The 16,456-nt window shown below is 40.6% G+C and overlaps 1 protein-coding gene across 24 annotated transcripts in view; it reads left to right on the forward strand.

Moving 5' to 3' along the window:
- Positions 1–16,456, forward strand: part of LOC121718036 (NACHT, LRR and PYD domains-containing protein 12-like) — a 135,617-nt gene that overhangs the window by 26,922 nt on the left and 92,239 nt on the right. For 12 of the 24 annotated variants that reach the window (XM_042102809.1, XM_042102802.1, XM_042102807.1 and 9 more), the window contains 5 exons: positions 5,904–6,074; positions 6,519–6,671; positions 8,552–8,722; positions 8,970–9,137; positions 9,254–9,424. The exons of 6 other annotated variants lie outside the window; for them this stretch is intronic. In XM_042102809.1, the coding sequence (XP_041958743.1) occupies positions 5,904–6,074; positions 6,519–6,671; positions 8,552–8,722; positions 8,970–9,137; positions 9,254–9,424 (834 nt within the window). The remainder of the gene's footprint in view (positions 1–5,903; positions 6,075–6,518; positions 6,672–8,551; positions 8,723–8,969; positions 9,138–9,253; positions 9,425–16,456) is intronic. 6 more of the 24 variants (XM_042102793.1, XM_042102805.1, XM_042102796.1 and 3 more) reach the window with 6 other exon arrangements.

The following is a 16,456-nucleotide window of genomic DNA, read 5'->3' on the forward strand; positions in this document are numbered from 1 at the left end:
CCGGTTGAAACCGGTTAACTGATTAGTTTAAAATATGCTACGCTATTTGAAATAACAGCCATTTCGAGCCACGCCTGCAATTTCGCAACTCTGTCACATCACCGCCCTTCCACTCGCGTCACTTTTTTTTAAAAATCCCCTACAGTGCGAAACATGAGTCCCGCAAACGCGTCACCAAGGAGCTTGTATGTAATCGGAGGACAAATGGCTCTTTAGTTTCGAAATGGTTTGGCTACAAGGTGATCGCGTTGAAAATAAAGGTGTTTGTCTAGCGTTAGAAGCTCATTTGAAACATTGCTGCAGCTCACTTAAGAAAATGACAGCTCCGTAGAGACGCGGCTTTAGTTTGAGGTAGTGCTGCTAACAATAATAAAGAAAGATGATGATCATCATCACCTTATCTGTTACCATTGATGATACTTCCTGAAATGTAGATGTAATATATTTCGAAATCTAAGCCCATCTTATGCGGAATGTTGCCTAATAGACTGCAACACGATAAAACTAATGGATAAAACAGGCACCTTCAGAATGTGTAAAAGACGCAAAAGCCAAGGCAGGTCTAACATTCTAATAACGGACAGAACAACTCTTTTCTTTAATTAATTGCGTAAGCTCTAGAAAGCCCTCACCGCTTACAAAGTCAAGGGACAGAATGTCTTTTTCAATCATTCCGCATATCTTTTGGGTAATAGTCTCTGAGCGCTGTTTGTCACATTTCCTACCAGCTAGCATAGATGACACGGTAGGTTGGCTTTGGCTGCCTTTCTCACCCGAAGAGGCTTGAGGGTGACGCGTTTTCAAGTGATACATCATAGATGATGTGCTACTACTGTATTTAAGTGCTGTACCACACAAGTGGCAACTTACATCTGTGTCATTCTTTTAGATGAAATGGTCCCACACACTACTTTTCTTTGCACGCTTCATCCGGTCATCTGCCCAGGCTCTATCCTCAAGTGTTTTAGCCTGTAGTCTATACTTTTTGCAAACCTTGTGAGCGCGCGAACCCAAATGCTGTGATCTCACGCCAAATGTATTGGTTTATTAACCCTTTAGCCGCCAGGGTTTAAAAAATATAAATTGGATTTTTACATCAAAATTTCAAAAGGCCATGGCTTGCAAGTGGTCAGAGATAAAGTCCTACTGTAAATGTGAAAATCATTGAGTATGACCAGAAGTTTATGAAGGGGGTAAATTTACTCATCTAATTTGCATATTATGACATCACTGGATGGCAACCACTGTGAATTATGCACATTTCAGTAAATACTAGATGTTGAACATATTTGAGCAGTTTTACTTTCTTTTTTTGTCATTTCACCGACATAACAAATGAACAGGAAAACAGTCACGTGTAAACCAACAATAGTAAACTATTACTATAATCACAAACCCTATGCTACTATACAATAAAGTAGCCTGGTCAAATCAGTTTCATATCGCGGGTGACTTTGAAGTTCTTCAGAGCCCTATTTTTACAACCCCTGCTGTCTATACCACGTCCATTGCGGACACTATCATCACTATTGTCACTGGCACCTCCAGCTATGTTGGGCAGAGGGTCGAAATAAGCATGGTATGCTTAGTAGACACTGTCGAAAAAGACGCACCTCCATTCACAGACGCTCCGTGACTATCAGTCAATAGACAATCGATCATATTCTCCAAAAGGCAGATATTCTCCTTCAGAATCAGAATAGGTGAATAACAGATCCAAGACTTCATCACACGTGAATTTTTTTTCCAACATTTGGTGTATTTCTGCTTCAATTTGTGCAAAACTATGGCCCACATCGCTTCCGCGTTATGGAGGAAATGCACGTCTTCTTCGTGTGTTTCTCGCGAGCTTCCTGAAAAATTTGAAAAAAAAGGTTGAGCTTGAATCGAAGCTCCGGGTGTCTGCCAACTAGTGGTCAAGAGTACAAATGAGATTTTACACTGTACTCGCGTCTATCGTCTGTTTTATTCAGTAATGACGCTTGTCGCAATATTGCGACATGGGCGGTTAGAGGGTTAAATACAAACAGGCGAGTTATGGAAAAATTGAGTGTGAGGGATAATTTGTTCACTTCACACAAAAAGATCTTGGCTAACTGTAGTAGCGTTTAGTCCACTGTCTATAATAGCCTAATTTAGAGATCACTTTTTTTTTACCGACTACCGACAACTTTGATCGGTTAACGTTGACATGGTCAATCATCGGTCAAACAGTCATTGGTTAACATCCCTAGCCCCAACAAGGCTGAAACGTCAGCAAGGAGGTGGTGGAGTCATGTTTTGGGCCGGAATCATGTGGAGAGTGCTGGTAGGCCTCTTTAGGGTCCCTGACGGTGTGAAAATGACCTCGGCAAAGTATGTAGAGTTTCTGACTGACCACTTTCTTCCGTGGTACAAAAAGAAAAACCATGCCTTCCGTAGCAAAATCATCTTTATGCATGACAATGCACCATCTCATGCTGCAAAGAATACCTCTGGGTCATTGGCTGCTATGGGCATAAAAGGAGAGAAACTCATGGTGTGGCCCCCATCTTCCCTTGACCTCAACTGTGATGTCAAATTTTAATTAAATAATACAAACTCAAAAGAATTTTAAACAACGTAGACGAATACTGCAGACGATGGCTTTAATGCATTCAAGAGCATTGGTTCATGAAGCAAGTTACCAGCATCCTGTCTTTACACAGCTTATATACCCCTTTTCAGTAGCATAATTTGTTTTTGTTAACTCAGAATAGAACAGAGCTCCTATCGCCTTCTTACCATTTTAAGTAATGCATATGTGCCTAGGTATTCATTGTATATTTCTACAAGTGACCTCTGACCCTGCTTGAACAGCCACTTAGTCTGCCCAGTCTCTCTAGGCATACATGTCCTTATAAGTAAACTCCTGGCCCCAAGCATGGGTGTGTCTTAGCTATAATTTCCCCTGCTGTTTCACTACATGGACCTCAGACAGTTTTTCCCAATGTACAGAATATATTTTGATAAAACTAAAGAATATCTTTCCATAAAACCACGACACAACCCTATTGAGAACCTTTGGCGCATCATCAATCAAAAGATCTATGAGGATGGGAGGCAGTTCACATCCAAGCAGCAGCTCTGCGTGGCTATTCTGACATCCTGCAAAGACATTAAAGCAGAAACTCTCCAAGAACACACAAGTTCAATGGATGCAAGAATCGTGAAGGTGATATCAATGAAGGGGTCTATGTTAACATGTAATTTGGCCTGTTAAGATGTTTTTGATTGAAATAACTTTTGATTTAATTTATATGACCTCATAATGCTGTAAATTCAACAAATGACCATTTTTAGTTCTTTACAACCTTTAAAATGTCTTGAAACTCTGTTGTGCATAATAATTAGGAACAGTGCATTTTGAGCTTTTTTATTTTTGAAAAAAAAATACTGTTATCATTGGGAGGTTTGTTCAATACAATTTGAATTATACTCTAACATTTGATGACTTGAAAATTATACTGACTGTCATTTGCATCAACTATTTAGGAAAATCTGAGAAAAATGTAAGTTGCGTAATAATTTGGAACACAGTGTATGTCCCGATGTACAGATGAGTCATATAAGATTGATCTCAAATCTCGGTGAGATACTATTTGATTTAGGAAAATGCCTATGTTAACTGGTTTCGGGGATACATTTCAACATACCATGATCCAGTTTTCTTCAAGGCTATTAACTCTAGGCCTACTCTACAGATTATGACTCCACTCTACAGATTATGGACTCCTAACGTTAGTTGGATTATGTATTAACTGTATAGAACTAATGTTATTGTTATGCTATTTTCCACCGTGGATGCAACTCAAATGTAGCCAGTGAGTGCAAACCCACGTCATTCACTTTGTTGTATCCTTCATTTTGACAGCAAAGCTTTTGCATTTGTGATGTAACAATAATGAAAAGTGGACAAAGGTGATTAACCATCAGTGTTTGATGTAACACAAAACAGTGATATGTGATTTCGTAAGTGGTAGCCTAACTCCAATTCAGTCTGTGTCCTTATAGAGCGGAGTAGTCTCTAACTTCGCCATTTGCCAGTTTGGTTATTGTGACCAGTGTTTCCCACAGAATTGAATTCCATTTGTGGTGGTTGGTTTGCAGAATTGACTTGAATACAACAGTTTTTAACAAATTAGCACAGCGTGGTTATGATGCTAACCAGATTTAAGCACAATTTAGTACAACCTGGAAAATCATTGTGTGGTGGTCAATGTTGATATTGTGGTGGGCCGCCACAAATAAGTCAATGTATGGGAAACACTGGTGACTATCTGACCTAAATGACACAGGCAAAAACAATTTCAAGCTCTCACAAACGCGCTAAATCAAGTTAACATGGATCTGTTTTTCAGTTAGTGAAAGATGTGTAAAACTTATCCTTTTGAAGGCCTACTAAATGGCTTGGGCAACTGTACCAAGATAACATGGTAGCCAGCAGAGGTGGGACCAAGTCACTGTTTTGGCAAGTCACAAGTAAGTCCCAAGTCTTAGCAGTCAAGTCCAAGTAAAGACAGAGAGGGGCAAGTCAAGTCCAAGTCCCAATCTTTTTCAAGTCCTGAACAAGTCATCATGTACTCTTCACTTAATAATGCCATTGTTAGATTATTATTGATCATAATTTTAACATATCTACAATAATCTACAGGATTTTTTATAAATAAAATATGTTCAATGTTTCTGTCTTGTATGATATACAGTGGGTGCTATTTAGAAATCATCGTTTCACTCACGCTCCGCGTGTTTCACGCAGCTGCGTGAAATGGATTACAACCGTCACCACTAGGAGGCAGCTTAAGTCCGCTGCGGCCAGAGCCGTATATGGAGCCGTATATAGAGAGCCATATATACGGCTCTGGGCTGCGTTTCCCAAAAGCATGTGACTTGCCAAAACTACGTTAGCAACTAACATGGTTGAAACTATGTAAGTACGACCCGACTGTTTCCAAAAACGATAGTTTGAACTATGGTGGTGGAACTTACATAGTCCGATGCATCGTTATACTACGTTAGTGTTTCCCAAAACCATAGTAGCAACAAACATTCGCAACCACTATCGTAAAGTTGTGTAGTTACAACTACACCTCTCGACCTGTGGTAGAATGATAGTAGAAGCATAGTTCCGGGGATCTTCATGTCAAAGATGTCACTGACGCCAGATGCACAAAAGATAAACTTAGCCAACGATGTGAATATTGTTGTCAAAACCTCGACTTAGATTCAGACTCTTGAACAAAAAAGCTAACCTCCGTAGTTGTACGGGAAACGCACTCCTCGCTGTGGCATCGCTGGTGGGGACTGCCCATTCGGCGATCCATTTGGCAGGAGCAATGAACTGTCAACGCATTTAAAGGAGAAGTTCGGTGTGATATTGACCTAAAGGGCTCTATCTTGCACTCCAGCGCAATTGACTTTGTATAATCGCAGCTGGTTTGTGGCGCAAGCAGGTGGAAGACTTGTTATCATGCATACACTCTCATTTAGTAGCTGTTTGATACCCATGAGGAGTTAATAATATGCTATTTAGGTATATTTATTTTTTGGTGACATTCATGGTCCAGTGCATGTAGCGTAATACAGACAATTTTGACATTTAAACATGACATGCATATTTGTATTTGTTCGTCTCTAGTTTATATCAGAAAGTGACAAATCTGCGGCCACATCTATCGAAGACTCGTCATCAATCGTAAAACGTCATCAACGCAGTCAGTTAACATGGGAGTCAGTTGCCACGTAACACCGGGAAAAAAACTATTGGCGAACGCAGCACTAAATAATATAAAACTAAAATAACAGCATCAGTGTTTTACTCTCACTTTTGCTGCAGATTTAAACATGACACTTAACCTTTTTATACTCTTTTGCCTCTCTTGCAGACTTGCTGGCTGTAATCTAACAGAGAAGTCCTGTGAGATTGTGGCCTCAGCTCTGCAGTCTGAAAACTGCCCCTTAAGAGAGCTGGACCTGAGTCAGAATGACCTGCAGATGATAGGAGAAAAGCTGGACTCTGCTCTACAGAGTCCAAACTGCAAACTGGAAAAACTAAGGTCAGAAATATTGTTGACTGTTTGTCAGACACTGGTATCAAAAGTAGACTGTGTTAAAGGTGCTCTAAGCGATTTTGGGTAATGCCACTTGACGTTCAAACAAAACAGCTACTCCCTCCCATGCAATTGAAACTCTCCTATAGGTGATTGGCTGGAACAGTTTGTTATGTTTTTATGGTCCAGGCTGGACCAAGTTATTTTTGTTACCTTTTTTGGAGCCTGGGCTGTACACAGAGACCGCATTTTTTACAGTGATTCGGGGCACAGGTAGCTAGCGGATGGTGAGGTGATGTTTGCAGTATGTGACAAAAATGTTTTAGCTTAGAAATCGCTTTGAGCACCTTTAACCAGACAATACAAGCATTGTCGCTTTACACTTGGTAGATGTATCATCTTTGATTTCAGTATTTGTGATTCTGTTTTACATGGCTGATGTTTTTACAGACTTGTTGGCTGTAAACTGAGGGGAAGATTTTTAGCCTTGGCTCACCAGGGGGCAAACTCACACCTAAGAGAGCTGGACATGAGTGACAGTGAGCTTCAGGACTGTGGAGGAAAACTGCTCCATCAGCCACTGAATCAAGACTGTAAATTGAGGTCAGTACTTCTTTGCACATTGCACAGAGGTTGGTGCTTGCTCAAACAGTTTTTAACAACTGCTTACACACATTTTCAAAACTCTACGCACAGATCTAATTGTTGCTCACACAAAATTCAAAATGTAACAGATCTCCTGCAATTTGAAACACAAAATATTATAAGAACATCTCAAAAGCAAGAATTTGTGTCACGTATGTATCATTCCGAATAACCTTTCTTTGAATATTATTCAAAAGTCCAGGCTTGGAACGTCACCTGCCCACACAGTGTTAGTTAGTCAGATGTTATGAATCAGTGTCTCCTCTGTATAATAGGCTAGACCTACTAGTTGATAAAAATAATTTTCATATCCATCACTATCTAACGGCCTTTTATGTAGCCTAAATTACCGAAACATTGTGTGAGATAACATAGGCTACTAGAGACACTAGGAAGACTACGAAAGTAGCATTGCTTCATCTGTGCTTCCCCCCAATATCCCAAGTCAATATCTGCCTAGTAAATCGCCTCGTCTTAATTTACATTGCCATTTGTACTCGTGAATATGCAGGCCACAAGAAGTAATTAGGTAGAAGTAAAAAGTACTTACTGACAAAAAGTAATTTTGTTGGCTTACTTCTACTCACAACATGCTATCCGGTGACGAAATTCCATTCACTTTGCTAAGCTAGCGGGGGCGCTGCTGGACTAATCTTCAGAGAGACGTTGAAATATATACACAGCAAACATGTAAGCTATATTGGACAGAAACCAACCAGCTGTTTTTTCCAAAGACTTAACAATGAAATTGTGGTGGAAAATCCAGAAAGCCATCCAATAAACCTCCAATTAGCACTCTGGTAAAACCCGATCCAAGAAGAGACGTTGAGACTAAAGAGAGCTGCCGTTGATCACAAAGTTTTAATTCACAAGTACTGACAATGGACCAAGCCTGACAAAGTCTGACCAAGTACCTCTAAGCAGTAAAGTGAATCAAAGGTATCTGCAGATAAGCAGTTCCCACAAGAAGGTGTGCACGATCTGAAGTCCTAACTGCTGTGCCTCGCCTTATGCGCGAAGCACAATGTCTCAGGTCCTCCTAGTTTCCATACGTCACATGTCCAATCTGAAGTCAATGTTCCTCCCATCAGCATATGATTGACATGCTGATGGGCCAATCCTCTTTTACGTTGGTCTCTGTTCCTCTTTTACTAGGGGCTACTGTTCTAATGTTGGCTTCTTTTATCATGTTTATGTGCTGGTTTCCTAACTGTCCAGTGGCCTTAGGTACTTTTTGGCATATATGTGAGTACATGACTGTTAGTGGAACAGGACATTTGGTTCTTACTGCGTAGTGTTATTTAGGACATTGAGTTCGTACTGAAGAGTGTTACTTAGGCCTTTTTCAATGGGAATTTACCACAAAATGACTGTGTGTGTGTGTGTGTGACGTGCAAAGTCTACATTTTGTAGAGCATTATGTAGCGATGTCCCGATACCATTTTTTTCAAACCGATACGAGTACGAGTATTTACATTTGTGTACTTACCGATACCGAGTACCGATACCGATATTTCTACCACAAAATAAGTAGCATAAAATTGCAATACATTTTCTTCTCTGTTCTGATTATTACAATAGTCCTAAACAAAATAATAATGAGTATCAAATAAAATATATAATAGAAGGCTATTTCAAACTTAAAAAAAGAAAAATCTGTACAAAAGAAGTCTCCACACTGGCACTGTGCCCATATCTTAATTAAAGACTAGATTATTAACTAGATTTTGCACTGTCTCTCAGTACAATCTGACAGGGCAACAAAACATGATCCCATGTGACCCTACTGTTAGTTCTAGATTACATGTTGCTTACAGTGTTTTCCTATTTTGCTATAGACTTACCGGCTGTAGACTCAAATACAGCTCCTCTGAGGTTGTGGTCTCAGTTCTGCAGTCATATATTTCTCAACTGAGTGAGTTGGACATGAGTAGCCGTGATCTGCAAACATCAGAAGAGAAGCTGCTCTCTGGTCTTAGAAACCCAAACTGCCAGCTTGAAAAACTGAGGTCAGTACACAGTCACATATTCTGAAATCACAGCATGAATTTGAGAAACATTGTCTTTTGTAGTTGTGCCAATGGTGTGAGAGAGTTGGTCACAGACCTGATTGATTAGTATAACACTCCCTCCTAATCCTAATGTGTCCCATATGGAGCACTGTTAACTATAGAGTGTATTAACCAGACAATAACAACATCTGTGTTTCACTCTTGATTGGTCTCTGATTTCACTCTCTGTGATTCTGTTACATGGTTTATGTTCGTACAGACTTGTTGGCTGTAAACTGAGAGGAAGGTTTCTGGCCTTGACCCTTCAGTGGGCAAACTCCCACCTAAGAGAGCTGGACATCAGTGACAGTGAGCTTCAGGACTGTGGAGAAGAACTGCTCCATCAATCACTGAATCAAGACTGTAAAGTGAGGTCTGTATTTTGCACAGCAAAAGCTGTCCATCTTTTTATTCACTGGCATTTCATATTTGGGAATGTAAGGAGTATAGAGGACATGTTGCTTACAGTGTTTTCCTCTCTCGCTGTAGACTCATCAGCTGTAGACTCAAACACAGCTCCTCTGAGGTTGTGGTCTCAGTTCTGCAGTCATATATTTCTCAACTGAGTGAGTTAGATATGAGTGGCTGTGATCTGCAAACATCAGAAGAGAAGCTGTTCTCTGGTCTTAGAAACCCAAACTGCCAACTGGAGAAACTGAGGTCAGTAATACTCTGAAAGACAGAGTTCATAGATGCCTTATTTATACATTCACACTTTGGATATACTGTATAATAATACTATTTTTTTGCCACTATTCCTAACATATGTTATGATTTTATATGGACTTTAACATCATTGTGATTATATAAGTGATTAAATTAAATGATATAATTCCTATCTGCCTTTTGCACTTTGTCTTTGTCATTCTATGTAGACTTGCTGGTTGTAAACTGACAGAGGAATCCTGTGAGATTGTAGCCTCTGCTGTGCAGCACTTGGTCTCCCTGACAGAAATGGACCTGAGTGATAATTACATGAACATCACTGGAATTCATCTTTCAAGTGCACTGAAAGATGACATCAACTGTAAGCTGCAGACATTGAGGTTTGTGTTTGACTTTCGTTTTCCTTTTTCTCCTCAGGCTTTTAAACAGTGTCTTTGAGATGTGGTTTCAGTACCAGTATGTTCACCACACAACATTATATAAGTGTTTTTTTTCTACCCAGCAGTAAATATGGGTTAGGTGTAGAGTGTGTTGAGTCATCGTAGTTATGTCAGAGTCCAGTCTAATGTCTGATATGGCTGAGTCAGTGATACATTATAACATATTGATGTAATTGAAGTTGCAATTTCATTATATTCATTAAATTGTGTTTGCAAACGGAAGTTCAGGAGGAGCGTGACGGAATTTTCCTTAGTTAAGAACTCCTGTGCAGTTGACTCTTGCATGATCCCACAAAACACTTCTGGACCCTCGTCAGAGACCTCGCCAAACATGCTTTGCATCGCCTTCTTGCGACATGCATGTCTTTATGTACAAATTTCGGATTGTGAACTAGTGAATTGTTTGTAATTAGGTGACTAATGAGTAAGGGTGTCACGATTTCGATTTTATATCGAAATCGATCGAAATTACACCTCAATCTCGAACTTCGAACTTAAAAGTAGAATCGACGATGCAGCCACACCCCCAATGTCACATCCAGCATGTATGCCAAAACGCTCAAACACACACACACGTACATGCTGAACTGCAGCGTCAACCCTCCTCTAATGTTAGGCTGCAGCCAGTTAAAATATAGGCCTACACATCAACCTACCGAAATCAAAGCTCCTCTTGCTACTTTGAAATCACCGGTGTGGAAGTATTCATTCATTCATGTCAATTAAAACTAACTTAGCCTACTCAACTTAGCAAGTGAAAATGTGATCTAGTTACAGTCCAAAGTTACTTTAAGGCTTAAAATGCACATTGATAAGTACATATTCCATGAACACTAACCTTGGGTCTCTTCGGAGTGTGCTGAAACAATCAAATCATCATTCTGTGTTGTTTCATTTCACTATGTTCACGTCTCTGTTTTAGCCTAATGTTAGTTCTGTTTACATTACAACCTTGCGGTTGGAACGGTTTCAAAATAAAAAGCTGTTTCAAAATAAAAGCCCCCGAAACAGGGTTTTTAAGGGAAATTAAGGGTTTTAGAATAACATAAATGTATTGATGTTGTAGCAGAAGTAAATTCTACCATTATTACTAGACAATAATCTTCACCAACTTAAAATGTTTAAAATGGCTACACAATGGCGTTGCTGTGTTATACGAGCAATAGGCCACACAAAGCCTTGTTGTCAGTGACTTAGCAGGCACAGATGGTGAATGTTTTCAGAGTACATCGTAGTCATCTAACTCCAAACTATTAATGAAACTGCTTTGACATTAGACCTGACTCTGACATGACTACAATGACACTCAACACACTCCTCACCCATATGTACTGCTGGGTAGATATACATATATAAAGATACTGGGCCAAATGTACTGAACGCTTTTGCGCCCACTTCAGGCATAGGCCTATTTGTTTCGCAACGTGCGTGTAAAATCATTGCGAGGTATGTACAAACAGGCGGCAAAGATGTTAAAGCGCAAACTGCCTGTCGCGGGAGCTGAAAATGGCACATTGCGTTTTTCGTGTCATGCATATGCATTCATGGGAGGATCCAGAGGAAAGTGAGAGTTTAGCGTAAAGAGATGGGAGGGGAAGCTTAAATAGCGCCTAATTATGTATTCAGCGGTATGTACAAAGACTGCTCGTGAAGGCGCACGTCTATTCTGCGCCTAAATACTTCCGCCTTGTAAAAGCAGGTGTTAATCCAAATTGCAGTTCAATGCCTCAATAAGAGAACCTTTCAAAGACAACAGAATCACTATTTAGAACACCAGTTTTGTAAGTAGTACTATCTAAAGCAACCTTAACTTTCGTTGGCCTTTCGAATGTCTTACTTTCACGTCATTCACGTCTTAAACTTTCCTACTTCCATAGCCTACGTGCACAAGTAGTTTGAGTAGAACTACTGATCTTCATTCTATCCCTGCTTATTGACCTTATCATGTATGGCATTATTTCATGAACGTTTGATTCTTTTCAATGTTGTCATCAGTTAACTTTATTCAACTGCGCTAGTATTTAGGCTCTGCCGTTCAGTTGTGGACGTTCGTAAATTGCTGTAATGGGCGGAGAAAGGCAGAGAAAGGCGGTTTACACTATGGATTGAGAGTTTGATAAATACGACGGAAACTTGGGTCTGATTGCGATCTGCGGTTTGTCCATGGCGCTGATAACGCTAAGTTCGCAAATGTACGTACATCTGGCCCACTGTGTATTAAGAGCAATGAGCCACTTAAAGTCTTGCTGTCAGTGACCCTGTAGGTTTATTCTGAACTTTGTTGTGAGGGTGATGGTACATAATACCCCTCATTAGTAGGGGTGTCACGATTCTCCAAATCCTCGATTCGATGTAATTTTTCGATTTTTTTTAAATATTACTATTAAAAGAACATTTCACATGATGCTGACGATTACAGAGTGGAGAGCTAATGTTCTGATATTCACTCTCTCTCCCTCTTTCTCTATCTATCTATCTCTCTCTCTCTCTCTCTCTCTCTCTCTCTTTCCTTTATAGACATGCCCGTGGAGAACTGAGAAAATGTAAGTGTTGATCTACTGTTGAGTGTTGTACTGATCTACTAATGATGTTGAAGTGTTCTTTATTAGCAGCTATGTCACTGTGGCATAGGCCACCACAGTATGTGAAAGGCCTTTAGAGCATGTGTGGGGGTCTGTGGCGTCCTGCAGAAACACACTGAATCATAGTGACAGAGAGAGAACAGAGACAGATTGACATGTTGGCATGTTCCAGTAGCCAGACATCAGAGGGATGGCAGACAAAGAAAGAAGGAGAACTAGTACGGCATGACACATGAGAGGCCCCTGAGAACAGAGACAGATGTGGAGAGTCTCATGTGGAGAGACATGTGGAGAGTCTCAAGTTAGAGTGGAAGAAAAGAATAGAATGAGAGGGTAGAAAAAACAAGCACAATTTGAATTATTGGATTATTAGTGGATTATTATTTCAATTATATATTATGAAATTAAATATTTAATGAAATATTACTGTAAATTACTTTTTTATTTTGATTCCAGCTACTGTATTTCCTATTCAAACTCATGTAGTATATGTTTTAAATTCAAAGTAACTGCAGACTTGTTGGGTAGTGTATAAGTTATAATGGTGCCGATAACGATAACCGATATTTATTGGTTTGTTGTGGCCGATACCGATACGATAACCGATAATTTTACTCTTGAAAAAAAATTGTGAAAAGTGATTTGGGGAAAGCATCTAATAAGCATAATTCTATTGCAGTAATTTTACCTACCACCAAATGATGGACAGAACTCATAATAGTCCTCAATAGTGCGGCAGTCAACAACATAACAGTAGCCTAGCCCTACAGTATGTGTGGCTCTTTTAAGTGAACCTGACGTCAGTGAATTGCGAGTGAGTGGCTAGAGAGTTTGAATCGTTTTCATTTAGGACTAAACGCTCATAAAAGACTCAGCTTGGAATAAGCTACAGTATAGCGACCAAATCAGAGTTTGTGAGGGTAACTTAGGTTTAGTTTCAACTGCGGGTAACTGAATAAAGCTGCAACTCCTCAGACTGTATCTTATGTCTGTCTACTCTGTTGCGCACAACCTGCTGCAGCAGAAATGAAAGGAGTTAGCCTTATTATGGTGACCTGTCTGGAACTGAAGCACGAATGGTTAGCATATTTCTAGGTAATAACACAAAACCCAAGCTAAAGTAATGCAAATATAATACTAAAACACAACTTAGAACTAGGCCTACTTATGTACTCGTCCCACTAACGAGTTTGTTTATTTGTTTACCCGACCAGCGCGGTAAAGTGCAAACACACCAGCACAAGACGGCTCTAGATAGGGCTGAGCTCCGCTCTGTTAAGGTTAAATGGCGGATCATTCACGAGAGGATTTTGAGATGCACAGATTCCCAAATTAACACATATCCACAGAGTGGTGAAATACATTCACACCGCTGACATTATATTGAGGAAAAAGTATAGCCAACCAAGCTCAAGTATAGCCAACCAAGCTCAGTGTAGCCAGACGGACCTTACGTAGGCCTAAATTAGGACTTAAAAAAATATCTAATAATATTTAAAATTTTTCACTTATCGGCTAATAATATATCGGCCGCCGATATATCGTGCATCCCTACATTTGAGTGTATTTGTGTGTGTATTTGAGTGTGTGTGTGTGTGTGTGTGTGTGTGTGTGTGTGTGTGTTTTCTTGTGTGTCAGTCTGTTTGTGTGAGTGTGTGTGTTTGTTTCAAGTTTTATTGTTACATATACCGGTATTTTGCAGTACAGCGAATTTCTTATGCCACAGTTGCAGTAGTGCAAGGATAAAAGGGTAAATAACTAGATGTACCGCAGAGCGGTACGAAATATGACCGCCGCCCAGTCCAGCACATTTTTTCCACATAAATAAGTCACGTTTGTCAAATTGTGTTAATTTCCTATTTTGTTCCTTTTTTGTGTTTGTAATTGAGTGTGTGCAGAGTATGTGGTTGTTTTGTGTATATGTGTGTTTCTGTGTGTGTTTATTAAGTGTGTGTGCCTTATCAGTTAGTTTTTTTGTGTGTGTGTTTGTGTATGTAGGTGTGTTTGTATGTGTGGGTGTATGTGTGTGAGGGTGTATATAGTATTTATATATACTCGTTGGATCCCGTGAGGGAAATTTGGTCTCTGCATTTATCCCAATCCGTGAATTAGTGAAACACACTCAGCACACACCTATACTTATACTTAACTGTCTCACTGAATTGCATTATGTACACTCAGTTCTCACTGGTATCTGTTCATAATTCTGAGAAATTCTTGAATTGTGTGCATGTGTGCGTGTATGTGTGTGTGTGTGTGTGTGCATGCATGTGCTTCTGTGTGTGCCTGTGTGTGTGCATGTGCATGCATGTGTACATATGTCTACTGTGTGTGTATGTGTCATACATATGATTTAATGTGAATGTATGTGTGCAGCTTGTTAAAAAAAAAACTATATCTGAAATAACTTTCACTGAATCATGTGGTGTGGGTGGTAATGCTCCGGTAGCGCTTACCAGAGGGAAGCAGAGAGGAGAGGGAGTGAGCTGGGTGGCTGGCATCCTTGATGATGGACTCAGCCCTTCTCTGACAATCTGTGGAGTAAATTGTTTGAAGTTGAAAGAGGTCAGCCCCAATAATTTTGGATGCAGTCCTGACAGTCCTTGACAGTAGTCTGAGATGGTGAGCCGACAGGTTCTCTAGCCACACTGTGATGCATCCAGTCAGGACGCTCTGGTGCAGTGGTAAAAGTTTGTCAGAGTTTTTGTTCCCACCCCAAAGCTCTTTAGCCTCCTCAGAAACAACAGTCTCTGCTGTGCCTTCTTGAGGATACCGGTGGAGTGCAGAGACCATGAGGGAGTCGGTGATCTGTATGCCCAGGAACCGAAAACTGCTGACCATTTCCACAGGTGAATCATTGATGCAGAGAGGGACCTGATTGCCACCTTTCTTCCTGAAGTTGATGACTATCTCTTTAGTCTTGATGTCTTTCAGGGAGAGGTTGTTGTTGTTGTTGTTTTTGGCACACCATACAGTCATGTCTCACCTCCTTTCTGTAGGAGGCCTCATTGTTGTTGCTAATGAGGCCAATCACTGTAGTATCATCTGCAAACTTGATGATACTGTTGTTTTTTAATGCTTTGCCACACAGTCATGAGTGAACAGACTGTACAGCAGAGGACTGAGGCAACAGCCTTATGGAACACCGGTGTTGAGGATCAGCGTTGATGATTTCCTGTTGCCAATTTTCACTGACTAGAGCCTATTGGTCAGAAGTCCAGCACCCAGCTGCATATGGGGCTGCTCAGACCCAGGTCTCTGAGCTTTAACACTAGTTTTGATGGCACATCAGTGTTAATGGCAGAGTTGTAGTCAATGAACAGCATCCTGACATAGGCGTTTTCTTGTCCAGGTGAGATAGGGCAGTATACAAGGCGATGGGGATGGCATCATCCAGGAATCTGTTGTACTTGTATGTAAACTGCAGTTGGTCCAGGAAAGCAGGGTGGTGTGTGTTGATGTAGGCTGCAACCAGTCTCTCCAGGCACTTCATCACCACGGAGATTAGAGCGATGGGCCGGTAGTCATTCAGTAGACTTGTGACAGCTGAGGGCGCACGTCTTGAGCACACAAGACAGGATGCCATCAGGGCCTTGCAAATTTTTACCCGTTTAAGTTTTGTTGACCTCAGCCTCCGACATCTGTAAAATGTCTTCTTCCACTGGAAGCGCACCTTCATCCACCAGGTAAGAGTCACGAGACTCAAAACGAACATAGAATTTATTCAGTTCTTCTGGAAGCGAGGCGGGGGTGTCCGTAAGCAGAGCTGGTGTCACTTTCTAGTCCGTGCAGTCCCCTCCACTGGCGACGGGGGTCACAGTCGCTGGAGTCATTCTCCAACTTCTTCCCATACTGTTTTTAGCCGTCTGTCTTCTGAGCGCTTACCTTGAGTTCCTATCTGACCGTGTCAAAGCAATCCTGAAGTTCAGACTTGTGTTCTGCAGACCACTGCAGTCACTGCCGGTTGCTCACGCTTTAGCTTCGGTTTGTAGGCTGGCAGCAGG

The sequence above is a fragment of the Alosa sapidissima genome, chromosome 9, assembly GCF_018492685.1.
Source record: "Alosa sapidissima isolate fAloSap1 chromosome 9, fAloSap1.pri, whole genome shotgun sequence".
NCBI lineage: Eukaryota > Metazoa > Chordata > Actinopteri > Clupeiformes > Clupeidae > Alosa > Alosa sapidissima.